Source organism: Bos mutus, chromosome 3 (assembly GCF_027580195.1).
Source record: "Bos mutus isolate GX-2022 chromosome 3, NWIPB_WYAK_1.1, whole genome shotgun sequence".
NCBI lineage: Eukaryota > Metazoa > Chordata > Mammalia > Artiodactyla > Bovidae > Bos > Bos mutus.
The window spans coordinates 11,516,622-11,541,653 of record NC_091619.1 but is presented as its reverse complement, the minus strand read 5'-3'; the positions used below and the strand labels follow the sequence as shown (position 1 = coordinate 11,541,653).

Below are 25,032 nucleotides of genomic sequence, written 5' to 3'. Positions count from 1 at the left end.
TTATCTACTCATTCTAATTTCAAAATTTCATGTATATAAAAGTAAAAATCTTATAAACACACACACACACACACATCTACATAGTCAAGTCCTTAAAATATTTATTGTCATAATTCAAAAATCCTGGCTGAAATAAAGAATCTGTCCTATAAACCACATATGAAAGTCTGTGAGAACAGTTAATACTAACACTTCACACATTCAGAAAGTTAAAACCATGGTGATATTAAAATAAGGGTCATCATGTGGCAACCATGATAATAATAACTGATTTAGGCAACTGTCACCAATGGATGTTCTAACTAATGGGTGAAATTTAAGGAGTAACATGATATTTACATATGCTCTCCCTATCTCTCCATAGATATTTATTAATTACAAAGGGTAAAATAGTGGGAAAATCAGGAAGACAAGTGATCACAGTTAAAGCCACCAGTAATGATACATGTTCCTCCTACTATGATGCACTTAGAAGAATACAATATTATTTACAGTGTATTTCCCTCTAGTTCTAACCGTGATGAAATATCAGTCAAATCTAAATTGACCAACACTATATAAAACAACTGGACTGTTACATAAACTAGGTTTGAATAAATGGAAACCTACCCTAGAATGGCAGCAGTGGGAATTAAAAGTAGGAAACATGAAAAGTATTGCAAAAGTACTACACAGCATCCTGGAAACTGACTGGATATAAATGAAGAAAAAACAAGTTACGGATTATTCCAGGGTTCAAATTTGGAAGGCTGAAAAATTTATCATTAACATGATAATTCCATTTTGGATTTAGCACACAGCATCAAGACTTCCTGAACTTAAAACTTCTTTGTGATTTTATTTCAATCATGATGTTTCTGGGTAAAAATTTGTTGAGGAATACAAATCTTACAGTATCTCCTTATTAATTATGAGGAAGATAGTTACCTTTATAGTAGACAAATTTGAGACACTACCTTAATCAAATGATCAAATTCAGTACAGAATAATGGGACAAGTTGACATGTATGCTGCTGCGGCTGCTGCTAAGTTGCATCAGTCACGTCTGACTCTGTGCAACCCCACAGACGGCAGCCCACCAGGCTCCCCTGTCCCTGGGATTCTCCAGGCAAGAATACTGGAATGGGTTGCCATTTCCTTCTCCAATGCATGAAAGTGAAAAGTGAAAGTGAAGTTGCTCAGTCGTGTCCGACTCTTAGCGACCCCATGGACTGCAGCCTACCAGGCTCCTCTGTCCATGGGATTTTCCAGGCAAGAGCACTGGAGTGGGTTGCCATTGCCTTCTCCTGACATGTATATACATACACAAAATGTATGTGCACAAACACAGACACATAAAGCTTATATGGTAACATGGTAACAATTAGTGATACCAGATGAAGAGCTTTTGGCTGAAAACTGTTCTATTGTTATTCAATTTTCCATAGATTTTAAAGTTTTCAAAATAGAAAGTTGAAAACAGAAAGTGAGAGCATCCCTTTACAACTCCATTTAGCTAGCTCCCAACATCCTTTGGGCTTCCCTGGTGGCTCAGATGGTAAAGTAACTGCCTGAAATGCTGGAGACCTGAGTTCAATCCCCGGGTTGAGAAGATCCCCTGGGATAGACATGGACCAATGGACTGGTTCAAACTAGGAAAAGGAGCACGTCAAGGCTATATATACTGTCACCCTGCTTATTTAAATTCTATGCAGAGTACATCATGTAAAATGCCAGGCTGGATGAAGCACAAGATGGAATCAAGATTGCCGGGAGAAATATCAACAACCTCAGATATGCAGATGATAGCACTCTAATGGCAGAAAGCAAAGAGGAACTAAAAAAGAACCTCTTGAAGGTGAAAGAGTGGAGTGAAAAACTTGGCTTAAAACTCAACATTCAAAAAATGAAGATCATGGCATCCAGCCCCATCACTTCATGGCAAATAGATGGGGAAAAGTGTTAACAATGACAGATTTTATTTTCTGGGGCTCCAAAATCACTGTGGATGGTGACTGAAGCCATGCAATTAAAAGATGCTTGCTCCTTGGAATGCTGAAGCTGAAGCTCCAATATTTTGGCCACCTGGAAGAAGAATTTGGTGAAGAGCTGACTCACTGGAAAAGACCCTGACGCTGGGGAAGATGACATCACTGACTCAGTGGACATGAGTTTGAGCAAATTCTAGGAGATAGTGAAGGACAGGGAAGCCTGGTGTGCTGTAGTTCCTGGAGTTACAAAGAGTCAGACATGACTTAGCGACTGAACAACAACATTCTTTAAAACCTGGCTTAAAAATCACCCTATGATAAAAATCTTACAATATGTGAGATGAGCTAATCATTTCTTCCTCTGTACTCATAAGTTTTACCATCCATTCATTCATTTGTTCAACAAATTACTGAACATCTATTATTTTATGTCCATATGTGCTTTTCACCGGAGAAGGCAATGGCACCCCACTCCAGTACTCTTGCCTGGAAAATCCATGGACAGAGGAGCCTGGTAGGCTGCAGTCCATGGGGTCACTAAGAGTCGGGAATGACTGAGCGACTTCACTTTCACTTTTCACTTTCATGCATTGGAGAAGGAAATGGCAACCTACTCCAGTGTTCTTGCCTGGAAAATTCCAGGGATGGGGGAGCCTGGTGGGCTGCTGTCTCTGGGGTCGCACAGAGTCGGACACGACTGAAGCGACTTAGCAGCAGCAGCAGCAGTGCTTTTCATTGAACCTCCACCACTAGTACCATCTGGCACTACCAAAATCACTAATGCTGACCTGCACAATTTGTATACTAAACTGGTTCTAGGGTTTATATGAGGTAAAGACCAACAAGTTGTACAAAGTAAAGCTCTAACACATAACTGTGAACATAAATCAAGCAGTTGAGACACATTCCTAATCTGTCTCCCAAATGTTTTCATTGTTTTATTTACTTTCAATTTTCAAGCAGCTCCCATATCCCTTAACTCCTGGAGAGTCAATATTTGTTTTTATATTCCTTTTCTGTTTACTTTAATGATAACATATGGATGATAGATTTAGAGCCTGCTTTAGACTTAGGAGAAATCATGTAACATAAGAGTAATAAAGTTGAACCACAAACCAGGATGTTCACAGTCAAACAAAGCCTCTAAGTGGTTCAGTTCAGTTCAATCGCTCAGTCGTGTCTGACTCTTTGTGACCCCATGAATCGCAGCACGCCAGGCCTCCCTGTCCATCACCAACTCCCGGAGTTCACTCAGACTCACGTTCATCGAGTCGGTGATGCCATCCAGCCATTTCATCCTCTGTCGTCCCCTTCTCCTCCTGCCCCCAATCCCTCCCATCATCAGAGACTTTTCCAATGAGTCAACTCTTCGCATGAGGTGGCCAAAGTACTGGAGTTACAGCTTTAGCATCATTCCTTCCAAAGAAATCCCAGGGTTGATCTCCTTCAGAATGGACTGGTTGGATCTCCTTGCAGTCCAAGGGATTCTCAAGAGCCCAAATGTAAATGGTTTGAAATTGCTTTAAAGAAGGAATACGAGCTGTGAACTCAAAGTCTTACACAGCAGGTCTCAGGCAATGGGCGTTAAATCATTTTGGATGACTTTGTAATTTACTATTCAATACTTTCAGTGATTCACCACAGACCACACTCACAAAACAGTAACCCAGTTGTAAATGTATCTGTTCAAACAAGGAACTCTTTTTCACACAGCTGTGGGGTCAACAGCTATAGTCAACTAAGTTAAAGGATTCCCTAGTAACCATTCAGAACGACACGGTTAGATGCTGGTAACACCACGTTTAAATCAGCTTTAAAAGTCCCACATTCTAAAATAACTTTACTAAGCCCTAGCATTCCATGTCTGCATTTTTCACTCTCACTCCTAGCTGAGCAGAACAACATACCTGATGGAGATGTCCAAGGAAAGCCTGGGCCTGGGCTGTTGAGATGGCTCCTCCAACGGGCACAGGCTGCTTCTGAAAGTCCAGACCATTGGTTTGTGTGCCTAGAAGGCAAGCAAAATAATATAATTATTGAAAACACAAAAACTGAAATAAGCAACGGACTTTTCTTAAACAGGTGCATTTATCAGGCACCTATTTTGTACAAGCATTTTTCTAAGTACCTCCAAGGAGGTAAAGAGATTCAAAAGGATGAAGAAATACAGTAAAATGATTTCTCTTCTAAAGATAGAACTGCAAGACATGTACATGAATGCAGATAAAGGTTAAGAAACAAAAATATGAATAATAAATCATAATCATAAAATCATGTTAGTTCAAAAAGTGAAAGCAGCACTTAGAGCAAGTGGGATCACAACAAGCATGAAACCTACGGTGGCCTGAAGAAGAGATTATCATCATTACACTGCTGTAAAGACTGGTAGAGACACAGCTCTTATGGGAGCACCAAGGCTGTCTTCTAGTCTCTCCTTTCTTGACACATGGCTTGGACAGAAGAAATTAACAGGTGATTTTGCCAAGATTGAGATGAATTTACTCTTAAAATGCTTTAATAAATGATAGTAAAAGCAATCATTTAGATAAACAAAATGATTTTATTAATGTATAGATTGCTGCATACACCTGTTAGCAGGGGCTCTGCTATCGCCATCAGTTTCTAACTGTTACGGCAGTCAGTGCCTTTAACTGCTTACATTGCATCTAATGTAGGAATCGGACTAATGTATGGAAAGACACACCACCCCACTACCCAGAAATACTTTCTAAGAGATATACTACATTGTTTTCAAATTACTATGTCTAGATATTATTTAGAAATAACCAGAGCACTCTTTGTAGTGAATAAAATATAATGGACTATGGGAACCTGCAAGAATCATCGAGTCACATGAACACGGTAGTGAGCTTCCACTTTCTACCACTGGAACTTCTCAACGTCTCTTCCTCAGCCTCGTGTATGTTTACAGAGCAGACCAGTTAGAAAAGAACGAGCTAGAAATTTCAGGCAGTATTTCTAAAAGGGAGCTAACTTCTGCCATTATATGTCCTAGCTAACTTTGAGCAAACGCATCATTTTAATAGAATTAATTAGGCAGATCACATGACTCACAAGAACTATTTAAGGTTTGAGATAATTATTTAAAAAGCGAACATGTATTTCACCTCCTTGAAAAATCTCATAGTGATTGTTCTCTTATGGTTTTTCCTAAAGTTTCTCATAGACAGGAAATACAGAACTTCTAACATATATATAATTAATGAAACTAAGAGTACATGCTTGCATCAAGTAGTGTGAGACACTAGTTGAAATAAAATTTACTTTAAATTCCATAAGCCACATACAGAAGTTTCACTATTTATTTAAAGTTGCACATTTTTGTCAATGGCTGCTGTCTCCATCTCGATGCAGGAAATCACTACTTATGTCAAGATTGTAAGACTGTGCACTATTAGAGAAACAAGCTCAAGATACATTGAAGTGAAGTCACTCAGTTGTGTCCAACTCTTTGCGACCCCATGGACTGTAGCCTACCAGGCTTCTCTGTCCATGGGATTTTCCAGGCAAGTGTACTGGAGTGGATTGCCATTTCCTTCTCCAGGGGATATTCCCGACCCAGGGATCGAACCCAGGTCTCCCGCATTGTAGACAGATGCTTTACCCTCTGAGCCACCAGGGAAGCCTCAAGATACATTAAATAAATCAACAAGGCTAAAAGAAGATAAGATTTTGAAAAACAGAGATAAGCACTTAGAGATTAACACATCACCAGTTGAAGAAGTCTTCCAGAAACAAATATTTCACTCTCATGGAGACCATAAAAATTCCACACACTGGTTCCATTTTCGAGTTCTCATAAAAATAAGAACAACAAGCTTTTTGTAAATCACAAAGAAATATACAACACAAGTTTGACTGATTTCTGGTGTACAAAGCCTATTCCAGTGGCCTACACATAATGCTATTTAAGTACTCTGCTCTTCCTCTTGGGGGTAAGGAGGGGTGGCATAAAGTTATGGTATCCAAAGCATGGTAGGATCAAAACATTGAGATAACAACTCAGACAACCAGAGATCTAAGATGCAAAGGCACAGATTTTTTTTTTTTTAAGTGCTGAGGCTCCACTGGGATATGAGAGGTAGAATAAAGTACATACTGCATAGAAATCATTCTCGTAAAACATATTCTGAGCTAAAGAAAGGAGAAGGGAACAGATACACAGCCATACGCAGGCATATCCTAATCAGACTTCAGTATGAAGACAGCATGGAAAAACAGGAATCAGATCAGAGATCAGTCACTCAGTCATGTCTGACTCTTTGCGACCCCATGAATCGCAGCACGCCAGGCCTCCCTGTCCATCACCAACTCCCGGAGTTCACCGAGACTCACGTCCATTGAGTCAGTGATGCCATCCAGCCATCTCATCCTCTGTCGTCCCCTTCTCCTCCTGCCCCCAATCCCTCCCAGCATCAGAGTCTTTTCCAAAACAGGGACGCTGGGAGCCAAAACCAAATGTGTGCCTGAGAAAATAGCAGCATTCAAAGGAGCAATCAGGGAAACTAAAAGGTTGGGGGAGCAGGCTGAATTACATATGCAGATTAACATACGATACAGCATAGAGTTAACCCAAGTGATCCTGAGGAATTTAGAAATGACAGAGGTCAGAGCTAAAGAACTTGTAAGGTTATCACTAGAACAGTATTACCGAGGTAAACTTCAAAGATCTTGTATACAGCACCTCCTTGTCCCACTGGTGAAGAAACAGAGATTAAGGAATCTTAAGTGAATTGCTCAAGATGTCTGAGCTAGTTGGTGGAAGGGCTAAGACAAGGAATGGGTTCCTGATTCTGCATAAACTCACTCACAGAGAAAGGATAGCTGAAATTAGTAAAGTAAAAAGTCTATTAATTAAGAATGGATATACGTATAGATCTTCCTTAATTAATGATGGGGTTGCTGCTGCTGCTGCTAAGTCACTTCAGTCGTGTCCGACTCTGTGCGACCCCACAGACGGCAGCCCACCAGGCTCCCCCATCCCTGGGATTCCCCAGGCAAGAATACTGGAGTGGGTTGCCATTTCCTTCTCCAATGCATGAAAGTGAAAACTGAAAGTGAAGTCGCTCATTCATATCTGACTCTTCGCGACCCCATGGACTGCAGCCCACCAGGCTCCTCCATCCATGGGATTTTCCAGGCAAGAGTACTGGAATGGGGTACCATCACCTTCTCTGAATGATGGGGTTCTGTTCTGATAAAACCCTTCCTAAACTGAAAATATCCTAAGCCAAAAATGCATTTAATACACCTAACCTACAGAATGTCATAGCTTGGCCTGACCTAGCTTAAATGTGCTCAGAACATTTTTATTAGCCTACAGTTGGGTAAAATCATCTAACACAAAGCTTGTTTTATAATAAAATATTGACATTCTCATGTAACTTAATGGAGAAGGAATATGGCAACCTCCTCCAGTGTTCTTGCCTGGAGAATCCCAGGGACAGAGGAGCCTGGTGGGCTGCTGCCTATGGGGTCGCACAGAGTTGGACATGACTGAAGCAACTTAGCATGCATGCATGTATTGGAGAAGGAAATGGCAACCCACTGCAGTATTGCCTGGAGAATCCCAGGGACAGAGAAGCTTGGCCGGCTGCCGTCTATGGGGTTGCACAGAGTAGGACACGACTGACGCAACTCAGCAGCAGCATGTAACTTAATAAATAATGTAATGAAAGTGAAAAACAGAATGGGTGCATAGTGCTGAATGGTTGTAAGTGTATCAGTTGTTTCCCCTCCTGCTGCTGCCCAGCACCCAAGACAGTATCCGTCACCAGCCTAGGAAAACATCAAAATTCAAGATTCAAAGTATGGTTTCTACAGAGTCCATACTGCTTTTGCACCACCATAGGCTGGGACTGCGTATAGAGAAAAGGTTGAAGATAAGAGGGGACCTAATTAGGATATGTAAAGACAAAGAATCAGAGGAAGCAGTTAAAAAGTAGGAAAAAGCTCCCTCAAGACTAACATCCTCAGGAGCCAGAGAAGAGAAAGTTGCAAGGATGGGGTACTATGATCAAATGGTACAGAAAATATAAGGACTAAGTACTGAGAAAGAAGAAAGAATGGATCAAGAATTAATGAAATGGGGAAAACACGTAACAGAAATATCAACTTGATTCTTTCAAAAGAATCATATAACTAACAAACTTCTGGCAAAATAAAATAAAAGGAGCAAATAATTTAAGGATAACCAAATAAGCAAAATAAAAAAACGTCACAGAAACTAAAAAGAAGATATTGTGAACTGATAAAATAAAACTTAAGAGACAGGTAACTCTCCAGAAACTTTATCAAGACTGACTCAAGAAAGAAAGAAAGAAAAAAAAAAGGCCCAAGAGTCCATAGCATTTGAAGAAATTGAATTAGTAGATAAAAATATTCCTGAAAAGAAAATGAAAAGTCTAGATTATATTATTCTGCTTGCTTTCAAAAATTCAAGGAAAAAAGAATTCCAATCCTATACAACATTATCAGAGTGTGGTTTAAAAAAAAGGAAATACTTCATAACTCATTTTTATGAGGTCAGTATAACCTTGATACTAAAACTTGACAACGTATGAAAAACAAAAATCATAAATATATGAAAATATCCTAAATAATAACAAAAATAATCCAGTATGATAAAATATTGTGACTAAGATGGATTTATTCCAGGAATGCAAGGTTGGTTTCGGGCTAAAAGAAATTCAAATAATGTAAGGGGGATGGAGAAAAACATTTAGACAAAATTCAATATCCACTTATGATAAAAATTCTAGGTGTAGGAAAAGAAAGAAGCTTCTCTAACTTGACAAAGAGTAACACTAAATGCACTCACTTTAAGATTAAGAACAAGATCAGGGTGCTAGCTATTGGAAGGCTTAGTCAGCAAAATAAGGAAAGAAAACAGTTAGTTGGGGTGAAAAAAACGAACCTCCTTCCTAGATAATTTGAGTATGGATATAGAATATCCTAAGGAATGTAACATATAAGATGTTTACAAAGACACACAGATGGCAGAGCAGAAGGATGTGCACTCATCTTCTCATGTGGGAACTCAAAATTGCAACTCGCTGTGGAACAATCATTGACAGGAGAATGTGGGATCTCACCAAAAAAAGATATCCCACGTCAAAGGGCAAAGGAGAAGCCCCAACAAGACAGGAAGAGGGGCGAAATCACGGTTAGAATCAAACCCCATAACCGCCAGAGATGCCTGGAGGGCTCAAAGAAAACCTTGTGCGCAACAGGAGAGCCCACAGACACTGAGGCAGACCTGCCTCTGGGTCTTGAGTGTCTCCTGCGGAGGCACCGGTCAGCAGTGGCCTGCCTCAGGGGCAGGGGCTCTGCTTGTGGCAGACCTGGGTCACACAGTGTGTGGCACAGGCCGTTTAAGAAGAGGTCGCCATGAACCCCGCCATAGAGTTGCCAAGCAGACGACTGACAAACTGCAGAACAATTATGCCAAAGAAATCCTCGCACTGATAAGAAAGTTCTAGGACCCGCAATAGACTTCCCAACCTGGGGATCGGGCAAAGGGACTGAGAACCCCCAGGCAATATGACTTTGGAGGCCAGTGGGATTTGATTACAGAACTTACACAGGACTGGGGAAATAGACACTTGGAGGGGACAAACAAAACCTTGTGCGCACCAGGACCCAGGAGAAAGGAGCAGTGACCCTGCAAGAGACTGACCCAGACTTGCCTGTGAGGGTCCAGGAGTCTCTGGCGGAGGTGTGGGTGCACACTGGCCTGCTGCAGGGTCAGGGGCACTGAATACAACGGTGCCTGTACGAGACCTTTTGAAGGAGGTCGCCATTATCTTCATCAACCCCACCATAATTTGGTCTCAGGTCAAATAACAGGGAGGAAACACAGCCCTGCCCATCAACAGAAAATTAAAGATTTACTGAGCACGGCCCCGCCTGTCTAGTACAGTTCCCCCCACAGTCAGCCTCTCCCAACAGGAGGCTTCTATAAGCCTTTTATCCTTTATCCATCAGAGGACAAACAGAATGAAAACCACAATCACAGAAAAGTAATCAAATTGATCACATGGACCACAGCCTTGTCTAACTTAATGAAACTATGAGCCATGCCTTGTAAGATCACCCAAGATGGACTGAAGACAGACGGGTCATGGTGGAGAGTTCTGACAAAATGTGGTCCACTGGAGAAGGGAATGGCAAACCAGTACTCTAACCATGAGAACCCCATGAACAGTATGAAAAAGCAAACAGTTAAGACACTGAAACATGAACTCCCCAGGTCAGTAGGTGCCCAATATGCTACTGGAGATCAGTGGAGAAATAACTCCAGAAAGAGTGAAGAAACGGAGCCAAAGGGAAAACAACTGCAAGTTGTGGTTGTGACTGGTGGTGGAGGTAAAGTCCGATGCTGTAAAGAGCAATACTGCACAGGAACCTGGAATGTTAGGTCCGTGAATCAAGGTAAACTGGAAGTGGTCAAACAGGAGATGGCAAGAGGGACCATCAACATTTTAGGAATCAGTGAACCAAAATGGACAGGAATGGGCGAATTTAATTCAGATGGCCATTTTATCCACTACTGTGGGCATTCTGAAACTCTTAGAAGAAATGGAGCAGCCCTCATAGTCAACAAGAGTCTGAAATGCAGTACTTGGGTGCAGTCTCAAAAATGACACAATGATCTCTGTTTGTTTCCAAGGCAAACCATTCAATATCATAGTAATCCAAGTCTATGTCCCAACCAGTAATGCTGAAGAAGCTGAAGTTAAACGTTTCTGTGAAGACCTACAAGAACTTCTAGAACTAACACTAAAAAAAGATGTCCTTTGCACCATAGGGTACTGGGATGCAAAAGTACGAAGACAAGAGATACCTGGAGTAACAGGAAAATTTGGCCTTGGAGTACAAAATAAAGCAGGACAAAGGCTAACAGTTTTGCCAAGAGAATGCACTGGTCATAGCAAACATACTCTACAAACAACACAAAAGAAGACTCTTCATACAGACATCACCAGCTGGTTAATACCAAAATCAGATGAGTTAGATTTTTGCAGCCAAAGATGGAGAAGCTCTATACAGTCAGCAAAAACAAGACCAGGACCTGACTGTGGCTCAGATCATGAACTCCTTATTGCCAAATTCAGACTTAAATTGAAGTAAGTGGGGAAAACCATCAGATCATTCAGGTATGACCTAAATCAAATCCCTTACAGTGAAAGTGTACAAAAAGATTCAGTGGAAGTGACAAAAAGATTCAAGGGATTAGATCTGATAGACAGAGTGCCTGAAGAACTATGGACAGAGATTCATAACATTGTACAAGAGGCAGGGATTAACACCATCCTCAAGAAAAAGAAATGCAAAAAGGCAAAATGGTTGTCTGAGGAGGCCTTACAAATACCTATGGAAAGAAGAGAAGGAAAAGGAGAAAAGGAAAGATATACCTAACTGAATGTAGAGTTCCAAAGAATAGCAAGGACAGATAAGAAAGCCTTCCTCAGTGATCAATGCAAGAAACGGAGGAAAACAAGAGAATGGGAAAGAATAGAGATCTCTGCAAGAAAATTAAGAGATACCAAGGGAACATTTCCTGCAAAGATGGGCACAATTAAGGACAGAACCGGTATGGACATAGAAGAAGCAGAAGATATTAAGAAGAGGCAACAAAAGTACACAGAAGAACTATACAAAAAAGATCTTTGTGACCCAGATAACCACAATGGTGTGATCACTCACCTAGAACCAGACATCCTGGAATGCGAAGTCAAGTCGGCCTTAGGAAGCATCACTATGAACAAAGCTAGTGGAGGTGATGGAATTTCAATTGAGCTATTTCAAATCCTAAAAGATGATGCTGTAAAAGTGTTGCACTTGATATGACAGCAGATTTGGAAAACTCAGCAGTGGCCACAGGACTGGAAAATGTCAGTTTTCATTCCAATCCCAAGGGCACTGCCAAAGGGCATTGCCAAAGAAGGGCAATGACAAAGAATGTTCAAACTACCACACAGTTGCACTCATCTCACATGCCAGCAAAGTAATGCTAAAAATTCTCCAAGCCAGGTTTCTACAGTATGTGAACTGTGAACTTCCAGATGTTCAAGCTAGATTTAGAAAAGGTAGAGGAATCAGAAATCAAATTGCCAACATCTGCTGGATTATTGCTTTATTGACTATGCCAAAGCCATTTACTCTGTGGATCACAACAAACTGTGGAAAATTCTTCAAGAGATGGGAACACCAGACCACCTTACCTGCCTCCTGAAAAATCTGTATGCATGTAAAGAAGCAACAGTTAGAACGGGACATGGAACAAAAGAATGGTTCCAAATTGGGAAAGGAGTATGTCAAGGCTGCATTTTGTCACCCTGGTTATTTAACTTATATGCAGACTACATCATGTGAAATACAGGGCTGGATGAAACACAAGCTGGAATAAAGATTGCTGGGAGAAGTATCAGTAAACTCAGATATGCAGATAACACCACCTTATGGCAGAAAGTGAAGAAGAACCTCTTGATAAAGAGCCTTTCATAAAGAGCCTCTTGATGAAAGTGAAAGAGAGAAGTGAAGAAGCTGGCTTAAAACTCAACCTTCAGAAAACTAAGATCATGGCATCAGGTTCTATCACTTCACGGCAAATAGATGGGGAAACAATGGAAACAGTGACAGACTTTATTTTCTTGGGCTCCAAAATCACTACAAATGGTGACTGCAGCCATGAAATTAAAAGACGCTTACTCCTTGGAAGAAAAAGTATGACCAACCTAGCTGCTGCTGCTGCTGCTGCTAAGTCACTTCAATTGTGACTGACTGTGAGACTCCATAGACGGCAACCCACCAGGCTCCTCCGTCCCTAGGATTCTCCAGGCAAGAACACTGGAGTAGGTTGCCATTTCCTTCTCCAATGCATGAAAGTGAAAAGTGGAAGTGAAGTTGCTCAGTCGTATCCTACTCTTTGCAACCCCATGGACTGTGGCCTATCAGGGCTTCTCTGTCCATGGGATGTTCCAGGCAAGAGTACTGGAGTAGGTTTCCATTTCCTTCTCCAACCTAGACAGCATATTAAAAAGCAGAGACATGCCAACAAGGTCCATCTGGTCAAAGTTACAGTTTATCTGGTAGTCATGTATGAATGTGAGAATTGTACCATAAATAAAGCTGACTGCCAAAGAATTGATGCTTTTGAACTGTGGTGTTGGAGAGTCCCTTGGACTGCAAGGAGATCCAACCAGTCAATCTTAAAGGAAATCAGCTCTGAATATTCATTGGAAGGACTGATGCTGCAGCTGAAACTTGGGCCACCTGATGTGAAGAACTGACTCACTGGAAAAGACCCTGATGCTGGGAAAGATTGAAGGCAGGAGGAGAAGGGGACGACAGAGGATGAGATAGTTGGATGGCATCACCAACTCGATGGGCATGAGTTTGAGCAAGCTCCAGGAGTTGGTGATGGACAGGGAAGCCTGGCGTGCTGCAGTCCATGGGGTCGCAAAGAGTTGGACAGGACTGAGCGACTGAACTGAAGTGAATAATCAGAATAAGAGAATTTAATAAGATGCAGCACACAAAATCTGTTAAAAATTGCCTTTGTTATACACAAATGACCTGGGCTTCCTTGGTAAGTCAGCTGATAAAGAATCCATCTGTAACGCAGGAGATTCCCATTTGATTTCTGGGTCGTGAAGATCCTCTGAATGGATAGGCTACTCATTCCAGTATTCTTGGACTTCCCTGGTAGGTCAGATGGTAAAGAATCCCCCTGCAGTGCGGAAGATCTGGGTTCAATCCCTGGGTTGGGAAGATCCCCCGGAGGAGGGCACAGCCACCCACTCCAGTATTCTTGCCTGGAGAATCCTCATGGACAGAGAAGACTGCTGGGATACAGTCCCTGGGTTCACGTAGAGTCAGACACAACTGAGCGACTAACCACATACACACATACTACTTTAAAATTACAAGCATGATTCATCAAAAGACTATGTATGATTAATGAAAAGAAGAAAATAATTACAATACATATAAATAAGAAAGGATTAGTATTTAGAACACACAAAAAACTCCCATGAATCAACTTTAAAAGCCCAAGAGAAAAATTAGATTGGCAAAACGAATTAAGAATTTCACAAAAGAGGAAACATAATGGCCCACAAACACAAGAAAGGATATTCAACTTCCTTGGAAACTAGGGAAATACACTAAAGTGTCCAATGAGATAGCATTTTACACCCACTAGATTGGCTAAAATTACAAAGTTGGTTAATAGGAAGTTTTGGCAAGACTAAAATTCTCGTCTGTTGTTGGTAGCAGTATTATTCAGTACTACTACTTCAGCTACGGCCAGAGTACTGAGAAACAACGTAACAAGTTCAGCAGTTATGTATCAAGAGATTACAAAATTATAGCAGCCATGTTTGTAATAGCAAAAGCCTAAAAATAATGGAAACGTCTATCAATAATAGAATGGATAGAAAAATTGTGACGCATTCATATACTGGGATTACACATCTAGTGAAAGTGAATTAGAGATATATGTACAAACCTGGATGAATCCCAAAACAAAATGTTCAGCCAGACAAAGAAGATATATATATATATATATATAAAAAAATATATATATATGAAAAGAAGAGAAGCGAAAAGCAAAGGAGAAAAGGAAAGATATAAACATCTGAATGCAGAGTTCCAAAGAATAACAAGAAGAGATAAGAAAGCCTTCTTCAGTGATCAACGCAAAGAAATAGAGGAAAACAACAGAATGGGAAAGACTAGAGATCTCTTCAAGAAAATCAGAGATACCAAAGGAACATTTCATGCAAAGATGGGCTCGATAAAGGACAGAAATGGTATGGACCTAACAGAAGCAGAAGATATTAAGAAGAGATGGCAAGAATACACAGAAGAACTGTACAAAAAAGATCTTCACGACCCAGATAATTACGATGGTGTGATCACTGACTTAGAGCCAGACATCCTGGAATGTGAAGTCAAGTGGGCCTTAGAAAGCATCACTACAAACAAAGCTAGTGGAGGTGATGGAATTCCAGTTGAGCTATTCCAAATCCTGAAAGATGATGCTGTGAAAGTGCTGCACTCAATATGCCAGCAAATTTGGAAAACTCAGCAGTGGCCACAGGACTGGAAAAGGTCAGTTTTCATTCCAATCCCAAAGAAAGGCAATGCCAAAGAATGCTCAAACTACCGCACAATTGCACTCATCTTATACACTAGTAAAGTAATGCTCAAAATTCTCCAAGCCAGGCTTCAGCAATATGTGAACCGTGAACTTCCAGATGTTCAAGCTGGTTTTAGAAAAGGCAGAGGAACCAGAGATCAAATTGCCAACATCTGCTGGATCATAGAAAAAGCAAGAGAGTTCCAGAAAAACATCTATTTCTGCTTTATTGACTAGCCAAAGCCTTTGACTGTATGGATCACAATAAACTGTGGGAAATTCTGAAAGAGATGGGAATGCCAGACCACCTGATCTGCCTCTTGAGAAATGTGTATGCAGGTCAGGAAGCAACAGTTAGAACTGGACATGGAACAACAGACTGGTTCCACATAGGAAAAGGAGTACGTCAAGGCTGTATATTGTCACCCTGCTTATTTAACGTATATGCAGAGTACATCATGAAAAACGCTGGACTGGAAGAAGCACAAGCTGGAATCAAGATTGCTGGGAGAAATATCAATAACCTCAGATGTGCAGATGACACCACCCTTATGGCAGAAAGTGAAGAGGAACTAAAAAGCCTCTTGATGAAAGTGAAAGTGGAGAGTGAAAAAGTTGGCTTAAAGCTCAACATTCAGAAGATCATGGCATCCGGTCCCATCACTTCATGGGAAATAGATGGGGAAACAGCGTCAGACTTTATTTTTCTGGGCTCCAAAATCACTGCAGATGGTGACTGCAGCCATGGAATTAAAAGACGCTTACTCCTTAGAAGGAAAGTTATGACTAACCTAGATAGCATATTCAAAAGCAGAGACATTACTTTGCCAACAAAGGTTCGTCTAGTCAAGGCTATGGTTTTTCCTGTGGTCATGTATGGATGTGAGAGTTGGACCGTGAAGAAGGCTGAGCGCCGAAAAATTGATGCTTTTGAACTGTGGTGTTGGAGAAGACTCTTGAGAGTCCCTTGGACTGCAAGGAGATCCAACCAGTCCATTCTGAAGGAGATCAGCCCTGGGATTTCTTTGGAAGGAATGATGCTAAAGCTGAAACTCCAGTACTTTGGCCACCTCATGCGAAGAGTTGACTCATTGGAAAAGACTCTGATGCTGGGAGGGATTGGAGGCAGGAGGAGAAGGGGACGACAGAGGATGAGATGGCTGGATGGCATCACTGACTCGATGGACGTGAGTCTCAGTGAACTTTGGGAGTTGGTGATGGACAGGGAGGCCTGGTGTGCTGCGATTCATGGGGTCCCAAAGAGTCGGACACGACTGAGCAACTGATCTGATCTGATCTTATCTGATATATATATAGTATGATTCAACTAATACCTAGCTGGAAAAATATGCAAAGAAAAGCATGTGACCGTTAACACCAAATTCAGGTTGATGGTTACCTCTTTGGTAGAAGCACATGATCAGAATGGATCTACAGCGGCCTTCTGGAACATGATAACTGTTTTGTGACCAGAGTGGTAGACACATGAGTGCTTAAAGCACACATATGTGTTTACATACAGGTTTTTACAATTACCACTTTTATATTAAAATAGTAAAAGAAAAACATCAACAATGACCAGAGTTGCAGTAAACTTTTGGGGATACATCCAGACAGCAAGAGGCAAAGAAAAAAGCAGGTGCATTAGAGGTGAATCCAAGGACACTAGTTTCAGTGAAGGCCCAGCTGAAAGTTAGGTGAAATTTACATGGAGTTTAAGAATTTTTGGCTTCCCCAGTGGCTCAGCTTGTAAAGAATCCGCCTGCAATGCGGGAGACCTGGGTTTGATCCCTGGGTTCGGAAGATCCCCCAACATCCCCATTCCAGTGTTCTGGCCTGGAGAATTTCAAGACTGTATGGGGTTGCAAAGAGTCAGACATGACTGAGCGACTTTCACTAAAAATTGGCAAGTTGTCATCTCCCAGGAAGTTGTTTCTTCACAGGTAGTAGTCAAGGACCAAACAGGCAAAGGTCTTCTGTCCTGATGAGTAGTTCACACTTCTGAGATTTGCACAGGTTTCATGCTTTTCAATGCCTCTCAGTGTCCAGACCATGTGCTACCTTCCTTTATGTTTCCAACCTTCCAAACACAAAAGCAATAATTTATCAGTTCAGTGCAGTCGCTCAGTCATGTCCAACTCTTTGTGACCCCATGAATCGCAGCACGCCAGGCCTCCCTGTCCATCACCAACTCCCGGAGTTTACTCAGACTCACGTCCATCGAGTCAGTGATGCCATCCAGCCATCTCATCCTTTGTCGTCCCCTTCTCCTCCTGCTCCCAATCCCTCCCAGCATCAGAGTCTTTTCCAATGAGTCAACTCTTCGCATGAGGTGGCCAAAGTACTGGAGTTTCAGCTTTAGCATCATTCCTTCCAAAGAAATCCCAGGGCTGATCTCCTTCAGAATGGACTGGTTGGATCTCCTTGCAGTCCAAGGGACTTTCAACAGTCTTCTCCAACACCACAGTTCAAAAGCATCAATTTTTCGGCGCTCAGCCTTCTTCACAGTCCAACTCTCACATCCATACATGACCACTGGAAAAACCGTAGTCTTATACCTTCTATTACTCCAATGTGATTTGTCTCTTAAAAAAAATTGACTTCTGCTTTTTAAAATTCTGTCCAGGAATGCCTTTATTTTATTATTTTTTGGTAGAGGGAAGACAGTCTTTTCATTATCCTAAACCTATTGTCATTTCTCCATGAATGAGAATAGATATCTATGTCCTTTTTTTTGCTGTTTTAGTCGCTAAGTCATGTCCGACTCTTTTGTGACCCCATGGACTATAGCCTGCAAGGCTCTTTTGTCTGTGGGATTCTCCAGGCAAAAATACTGGAGTGGGTTGCTGGGCCTTCCTCCAGGGGATCTTCCTGATCCAGGGACGGAACCCACGTCTCCCATGTCTCCGGCACTGGCAGGCAGGTTCTGTACCGCTAGTACCACCTGGGAAGCCCCCTGTTATGTACAGTAGTTTGTACATATGAATCCCACACATAGTGAATCCATAATGATTAAAGCAACTTAAAAATATACGTACCTTTCATTTTGACTTTTAAATTAATTTTATTGGAGTATAGTTGATTTACAATGTTGTATTAGTTTCTGCTGTACAGAAAAGTCAATCAGTTATGCATACACATATACGTCCACTCATATTTAGATTCTATTCCCATACGGGTCATTAAAGAGCACAACTGAGCTGTTAAGTAAAGACACTTAATCCTTATTTAGGAGATAATATTAATATTTTCCAAACAGGTCAACCCTTTGAGGCCTCAAAATTAAAACTTACAATCTAATTATCTCTTCAGAATCTAGTTATATCTAAAGGAAACCATGATACTTAAAAACAAATTTTATTTTTTCTAATCTCAGTGACCTCAGATTTTTTTTCTAAATCCATAGGTTTGAGAGGTAGTAAATAAATAAGAAAAACTGCCACTGCCCTCAAGCCAAGCATGGCAGACTACGTTATTTGTGGTAAGAAAGGTACAAAGTGCTTTGAGAGTTCTAGTGTGGCAGAGAGGGAGAGAGGAGATTTTAAATAGGGTCTAGGATTAGAGTGAGGGCTGAACCACCAAGGAGAGCAAAGCAAAAATCAAATGGTTCATATGTAAAAATACTTTATTATTACAACCCATTATTCGTATCTTAAGTCATTCTAACTGTAATACAGAGGAAGATGCCCAAAGACACTGTCAGAAAAAAAAAAAGTAAAGATTTGGATTCTAACACTATTTCCTGACAAAAATGAATACAGAGAGGTTATTTTAAATGTATATTATTCAACCCATTAGCAGGCTCTAAGACTCTTGAGAGTCCCTTGGACTGCAAGGAGATCCAACCAGTCCATTCTGAAGGAGATCAGCCCTGATCTCCTTTCTTTGGAGGGAATGATGCTGAAGCTGAAACTCCAGTACTTTGGCCACCTCATGCGAAGAGTTGACTCATTGGAAAAGACTCTGATGATGGGAGGGATTGGGGGCAGGAGGAGAAGGGGACGACAGAGGATGAGATGGCTGGATGGCATCACTGACTCGATGGACGTGAGTCTGAGTGAACTCTGGGAGTTGGTGATGGACATGGAGGCCTGGCGTGCTGTGATTCATGGGGTCGCAAAGAGTCGGACACGACTGACCGACTGAACTGAACTGAACAGGAGGGAAAAAAAAGGAAAATAACAAGTGTAACAAGGATGTGGAGAAAATGGGATCCTTGGCCCTCATTATGGAAATGGAAAATGATTGAGCTGCTGTGGAAGAGTTTAGTGGGTCTTCAAAAAGGTTAACTACATGATCCATCAATTCCACTGTAGGTATATACCCCAAAGAACTGAAAACAGATACTCAAATCCTTGCACATGAATGTCCATAGCAGCACTATTCACAACAACTAAAAAGCAGAAACAACCCAAATGTCCACTAACAGATAACTGGAAAAACAAACTGTGGTATAGTCACACATGGAATATTATTTGGGCACAAAAAGAATGAAGTACTGCTACAACCTAGATGAACCTCAAAAACATCATGCTAAGTGAAGAAGTCAGACAGACATACTGTATGATGCCATTTAAATGAAATCTCCAGAAGGGTTCAGCCAACACAGACATATCACAGACTGATGACTGCCAGGAGCTGGGGGGAGGGGAAAAGTAGAGTATCCTTTTAATGGCTTCCTTTTGGAATAATGTTAGAACTAGATAAAAGCGACAGCTGCAACAACACTGCGAATGTACTAAATGTCACAGAATTGCTTGCTTTTAATGCTTAATTTTATGTTATATGCACTTCACCTCAATTAAACAGAATCAAAAATGAATTCTCAGCTGTAGAGCAAAACAGACAGTAGAAATCTTACCGCCCTATGAGCTTCCCTGGCTATAGCAGCCAATCTCACCTCTCTGATCGGCCACTTGACATTCTGCTACAAGGCAATTAACAAGAGACTTAGCCTCTAGTGGAACTATGTATGTACAAAAATAAACAAACATTTTTTGAATGAGAAATTCTGGAACATGGGGTTCGTGAAAGTAATTTTTCATCACTAAGCAGATATATTCTGGATGATATGTACTATATTTTAATCTGTAATTAGCAGCCACATTATATACTACTACTTCAGTTAAACCTATACAATAAGGAAAAGTTTTTTTTTTTTCCTTCAGATTCTTAATTTAAGGCAGTAAATTTAATTTCAGTAAATTTAAGGCAATCAAAATTATGGTTAAATTTCAGATGTCCTACAAGAAATAATGATAATATCTGTGCCTGTCACTACATTCCCTTGATAAGCAGCACAAATTCCAAATGAACGTCACAAAAAGTCAGGCAACTGTGGGGCATATCTAATAGAAAAAACAGCCCAAAGATCTTCATGAAAACTTGGCTTCTACTAGTGTGTGTGTCTATGTGTGTGAATAGGTGGTTTCTTCCAAGTGTGTCACCATAAAATAGGAGGAACCTGGGATAATGGAAACCCAGAAAGAGCATCACTTATGGCTATAAAAATGTTCTATGTTACTACAAAGCAAGATGCATCATCAGAACTGAGGCTATAGTTTATCCACGGAATGGATGACTATAACACCTCTGCTAAAAATTTGAAATAAGACTGATTACATTCTTTGCAGCCAAAGATGGAGAAGCTCTATACAGTCAACAAAAACAAGACTGGGAACTGACTGTGGCTCAGGTCATGGACTCCTTATTGCCAAATTCAGACTTAAATTGAAGAAAGTGAGGAAAACCACTAGACCATTCAGGTATGACCTAAATCAAATTCCTTACAGTTACACAGTGGAAGTGAGAAATAGATTTAAGGGACTAGATCTGATAGACAGAGTGCGGATGAACTATGGTCGGAGGTTTGTGACATTGTACAGGAGACAGGGATCAAGAACATCCCAAGGAAAAAGAAATGCAAAAAAGCAAAATGGCTGTCTGAGGAGGCCTTACAAATAGCTGTGAAAAGAAGAGAAGTCAAAACCAAAGGAGAAAAGGAAAGATATACCCATTTGAATGCACAGTTCCAAAGAATAGCAAGTAGAGATAAGAAAGCCTTCCTCCGTGATCAATGCAAGAAATAGAGGGAAACAATAGAATGGGAAAGACTAGAGATCTCTTCTAGAAAGTTAGAGATACCAAGGGAAGATTTCCTGCAAAGATGGGCACAATTAAGTACAGAAATGATATGGAACTAACAGAAGCAGAAGATATTAAGAAGAGGTGGCAAGAATACACAGAAGAACTATACAGAAAAGATCTTCACGACCCAGATAATCACGATGGTGTGATCACCCACCTAGAGCCAGACATCCTGGAATGTGAAGTCAAGTGGGCCTAAGGAAGCATCACTATGAACAAAGCTAGTGGAGGTGATGGAATTCCAGTTGAGCTATTTCAAATCATAAAAGATGATGCTGTGAAAGTGCTGCACTCAATATGCCAGCAAATTTGGAAAACACAGCAGTGGCCACAGGACTGGAAAAGGTCTGTTTTCATTTCAATCCCAAAGAACGGCAATGCCAAAGAATGCTCAAACTACCGCACAATTGCACTCATCTCACACGCTAGTAAAGTAATGTTCAGAATTCTCCAAGCCAGGCTTCAACAATACATGAGGCGAAAACTTTCAGATGTTCAAGCTGGTTTCAGAAAAGGCAGAGGAACCAGAGATCACATTGCCAACATCCGCTGGATCATGGAAAAAGCAAGAGAGTTCCAGAAAAACATCTATTTCTGCTTTATTGACTATGCCAAAGCCTTTGATTGTGTGGATCACAATAAACTATGGAAAATTCTGAAAGAGATGGGAATACCAGACCACCTGACCGGCCTCTTGAGAAACCTGTATGCAGGTCAGGAAGCAACAGTTAAAACTGGACATGGAACAACAGACTGGTTCCAAATAGGAAAAGAAGTACATCAAGGCTGTATATTGTTACCCTGCTTATTTAACTTATATGCAGAGTACATCATGAGAAACACTGGGCTGGAAGAAATACAAGCTGTAATCAAGATTGCTGGAGAAATATCAATAACCTCAGATATGCAGATGACACCATCCTCATAGCAGAAAGTGAAGAACTAAAAACCCTCTTGATGAAAGTGAAAGAGGAGAGTGAAAAAGTTGGCTTAAAGCTCAATATTCAGAAAAAGAAGATCATGGCATCTGGTCCCCTCACTTCATGGCAAATAGATGGGGAAACAGTGTCAGACTTTATTTTTTCGGGCTCCAAAATCACTGTAGATGGTGATTGCAGCCATGAAATTAAAAGACGCTTACTCCTTGGAAGGAAAGTTATGACTAACCTAGATAGCATATTCAAAAGCAGAGACATTACTTTGCCAACATAGGTCCGTCTAGTCAAGGCTATGGTTTTTTCTGTAGTTATATATGGATATGAGAGTTGGGCTATAAAAAAAGCTGAGTGCCAAAGAACTGATGCTTTTGAACTGTGGTGTTGGAGAAGACTCTTGAGAGTCCCTTGGATTGCAAGGAGATCCTACCAGTCCATCCTAAAGGAGATCAGTCCTGAATATTCATTGGAAGGACTGATTCTGAAGCTGAAATTCCAATACTTTGGCCACCTCATGGGAAGAACTGACTCATCTGAAAAGACCCTGATGCTGGGAAAGATTGAGGGCAGGAGAAGAAGGGGACGACAGAGGATGAGATGGTTGGATGGCATCACCAACTCCATGGACATGAGTCTGAGTAAACTCTGGGAGTTGGTGATGAACAGGGAGGCTTGGCGTGCCTCCATGTTCCATGCGTCCATGGGGTCGCAAAGAGTAGGACATGACTGAACTGAACTGAACTGAAGAATTTCCACTGTTATTATATATTCATGTACCAAGAAATGGTACATGTTTTACTTTTTTTGGTTGTTTTTATGTAGATAACTGTACATCAGTGACGCATGATAAGATTTCTATAAATGGTTGACGTTTGTGGAATTAACTCTATAAGGATGAAAGTTCTATTAAAATAATTTTTTTTAGCTTTCTTCTTAATTGTAGAAAAATGACTTGTGAGCTACTAAATACTGAGATCAAGTCTTCTGCAAATATCACAGAATAGGAATACTCTGAAGGCCAAGAAAACCAAAAAGTCCTTATTCTAGAATTACAGTATCATAGCAATATTTTTGTTTACAAAAATCTGCAAACATTTGATGTGTTCCATCCTTCTCCTGCCTCATAATCTAGTCAAGTGCTCCTTATTCACCCTTTAGTGAGCCAGGTAAATGGCAGCAGTGTCCTGCTTTCTTGGGAAACACAAAAGGTCCCTGAAAAGCTGCAGTAAAACTTACTATCCTGATTTTATCTGATGTCAGGGTTCCTAGCTTGAATTATGACTCTGTTACCAATTCTTCTAATACTGTTTATTCATCTGGATGAACTACGTATCCCAGACTTCTTACTGCATTCTATTCCCTGGTTTCATTTTCCCCAATATCACAAGGACATTCCTAATTATCTCTGTTCCTAATCCTATTTAGAGTGCTTTCTTACCTTCCCTTCTACCTAAAAACTTACTATCTATATCCATTATATATAACTTACCTTTAACTTTTTCAGGCTCCCATTTCTCTAACATTTAAAAAAAAGAAAAGTTATGGTGTAGGAGGAGAGGGCTTCTATCTAAGCTGCTGCATTTATCAGTGCTCTGAAAGCCAACATCCACCTTCCCCTTAGAAACTTTGCCACCCCCCTCCTACTGGTTCTCTCAGCATATAAATGGACTTGAACTCCTCTCCCATCCATCCTTCCTTTATTTAATATCACACCATCATCACGCTCATACTCATAATAAACAGTAGTTACTAAGCCCTTACTGAATTATACATCTACTTGCTTTCAACATCAATTTTATGCAATGGCTTATTATTATTTATCTCCATATTATAGCTGAAAAAATCTGTGGCACAGAAGGAAATAATGTGCCCAAAGTAACATAACTGAAAAAGAAACCAGGATCTGAATCCAGATGGTCTGGTTCCAGGGCCTAAGCTCTTAATCACACACGTTCTTATAGAGCTTGTATTTAAAAAGTTGCCTACATTTGTCCTTCCCCTGCCCAACTCTATCCATAGCAATTTCTTTCCTTATATCACTTACTTAAAACCTTTAAGTCCCTGCTGCTGCTGCTGCTAAGTCACTTCAGTCGTGTCCGACTCTGTGTGACCCCATAGACAGCAGCCCACCAGGTTCCCCCGTCCCTGGGATTCTCCAGGCAAGAACACTAGAGCGGATTGCCATTTCCTTCTCCAATGCATGAAAGTGAAAAGTGAAAGTGAAGTCACTCAGTCGTGTCCAACTCTTAGCAACCCCATAGACAGCAGCCCACCAGGCTCCCCCGTCCCTGGGATTCTCCAGGCAAGAACACTGGAGTGGGTTGCCATTTCCTTCTCCAATGCATGAAAGTGAAAAGTCAAAGTGAAGTTGCTCAGTCCCTAGTATATGAATAAATAAACACAGTATTACTGTATAGCACAGGGAACTATATTCAATATCTTGTAATAAATCATAATGAAAAAAATATATATACATATAACTAAATTACTTTGTTGTATAGCAGAAATTAACACAACATTGTAAATCAACTATACTTTAATAAGATACATTTCTTAAAAAGTCCCTAGTAACTACTGTCAAATCCAAAGATCACATTTTAAGATTCCTATATGTCTCCACCTCTTTGCAAGACTTCATTACGGTGAATACGAACTCCATGAAGTCTGCTGTCCAGTTCACTTCTGATCGCTGCAGTTGCTCTTTCTTAGTCTACTTAAAGCACTGTCCAAAGTGAGAGCAGAGTGAAAAAGTTGGCTTAAAGGTCAACATTCAGAAAACGAAGATCATGGCATCCGGTCCCATCACTTCATG

General features: G+C 40.7%; 1 protein-coding gene across 6 annotated transcripts in view; it reads right to left on the bottom strand.

The window, feature by feature from the left end:
• Positions 1 to 25,032, bottom strand: part of POU2F1 (POU class 2 homeobox 1) — a 214,757-nt gene that overhangs the window by 61,144 nt on the left and 128,581 nt on the right. For all 6 annotated transcript variants that reach the window (XM_070366820.1, XM_070366832.1, XM_070366825.1 and 3 more), the window contains exon 3: positions 3,878 to 3,978. In XM_070366820.1, the coding sequence (XP_070222921.1) occupies positions 3,878 to 3,978 (101 nt within the window). The remainder of the gene's footprint in view (positions 1 to 3,877; positions 3,979 to 25,032) is intronic.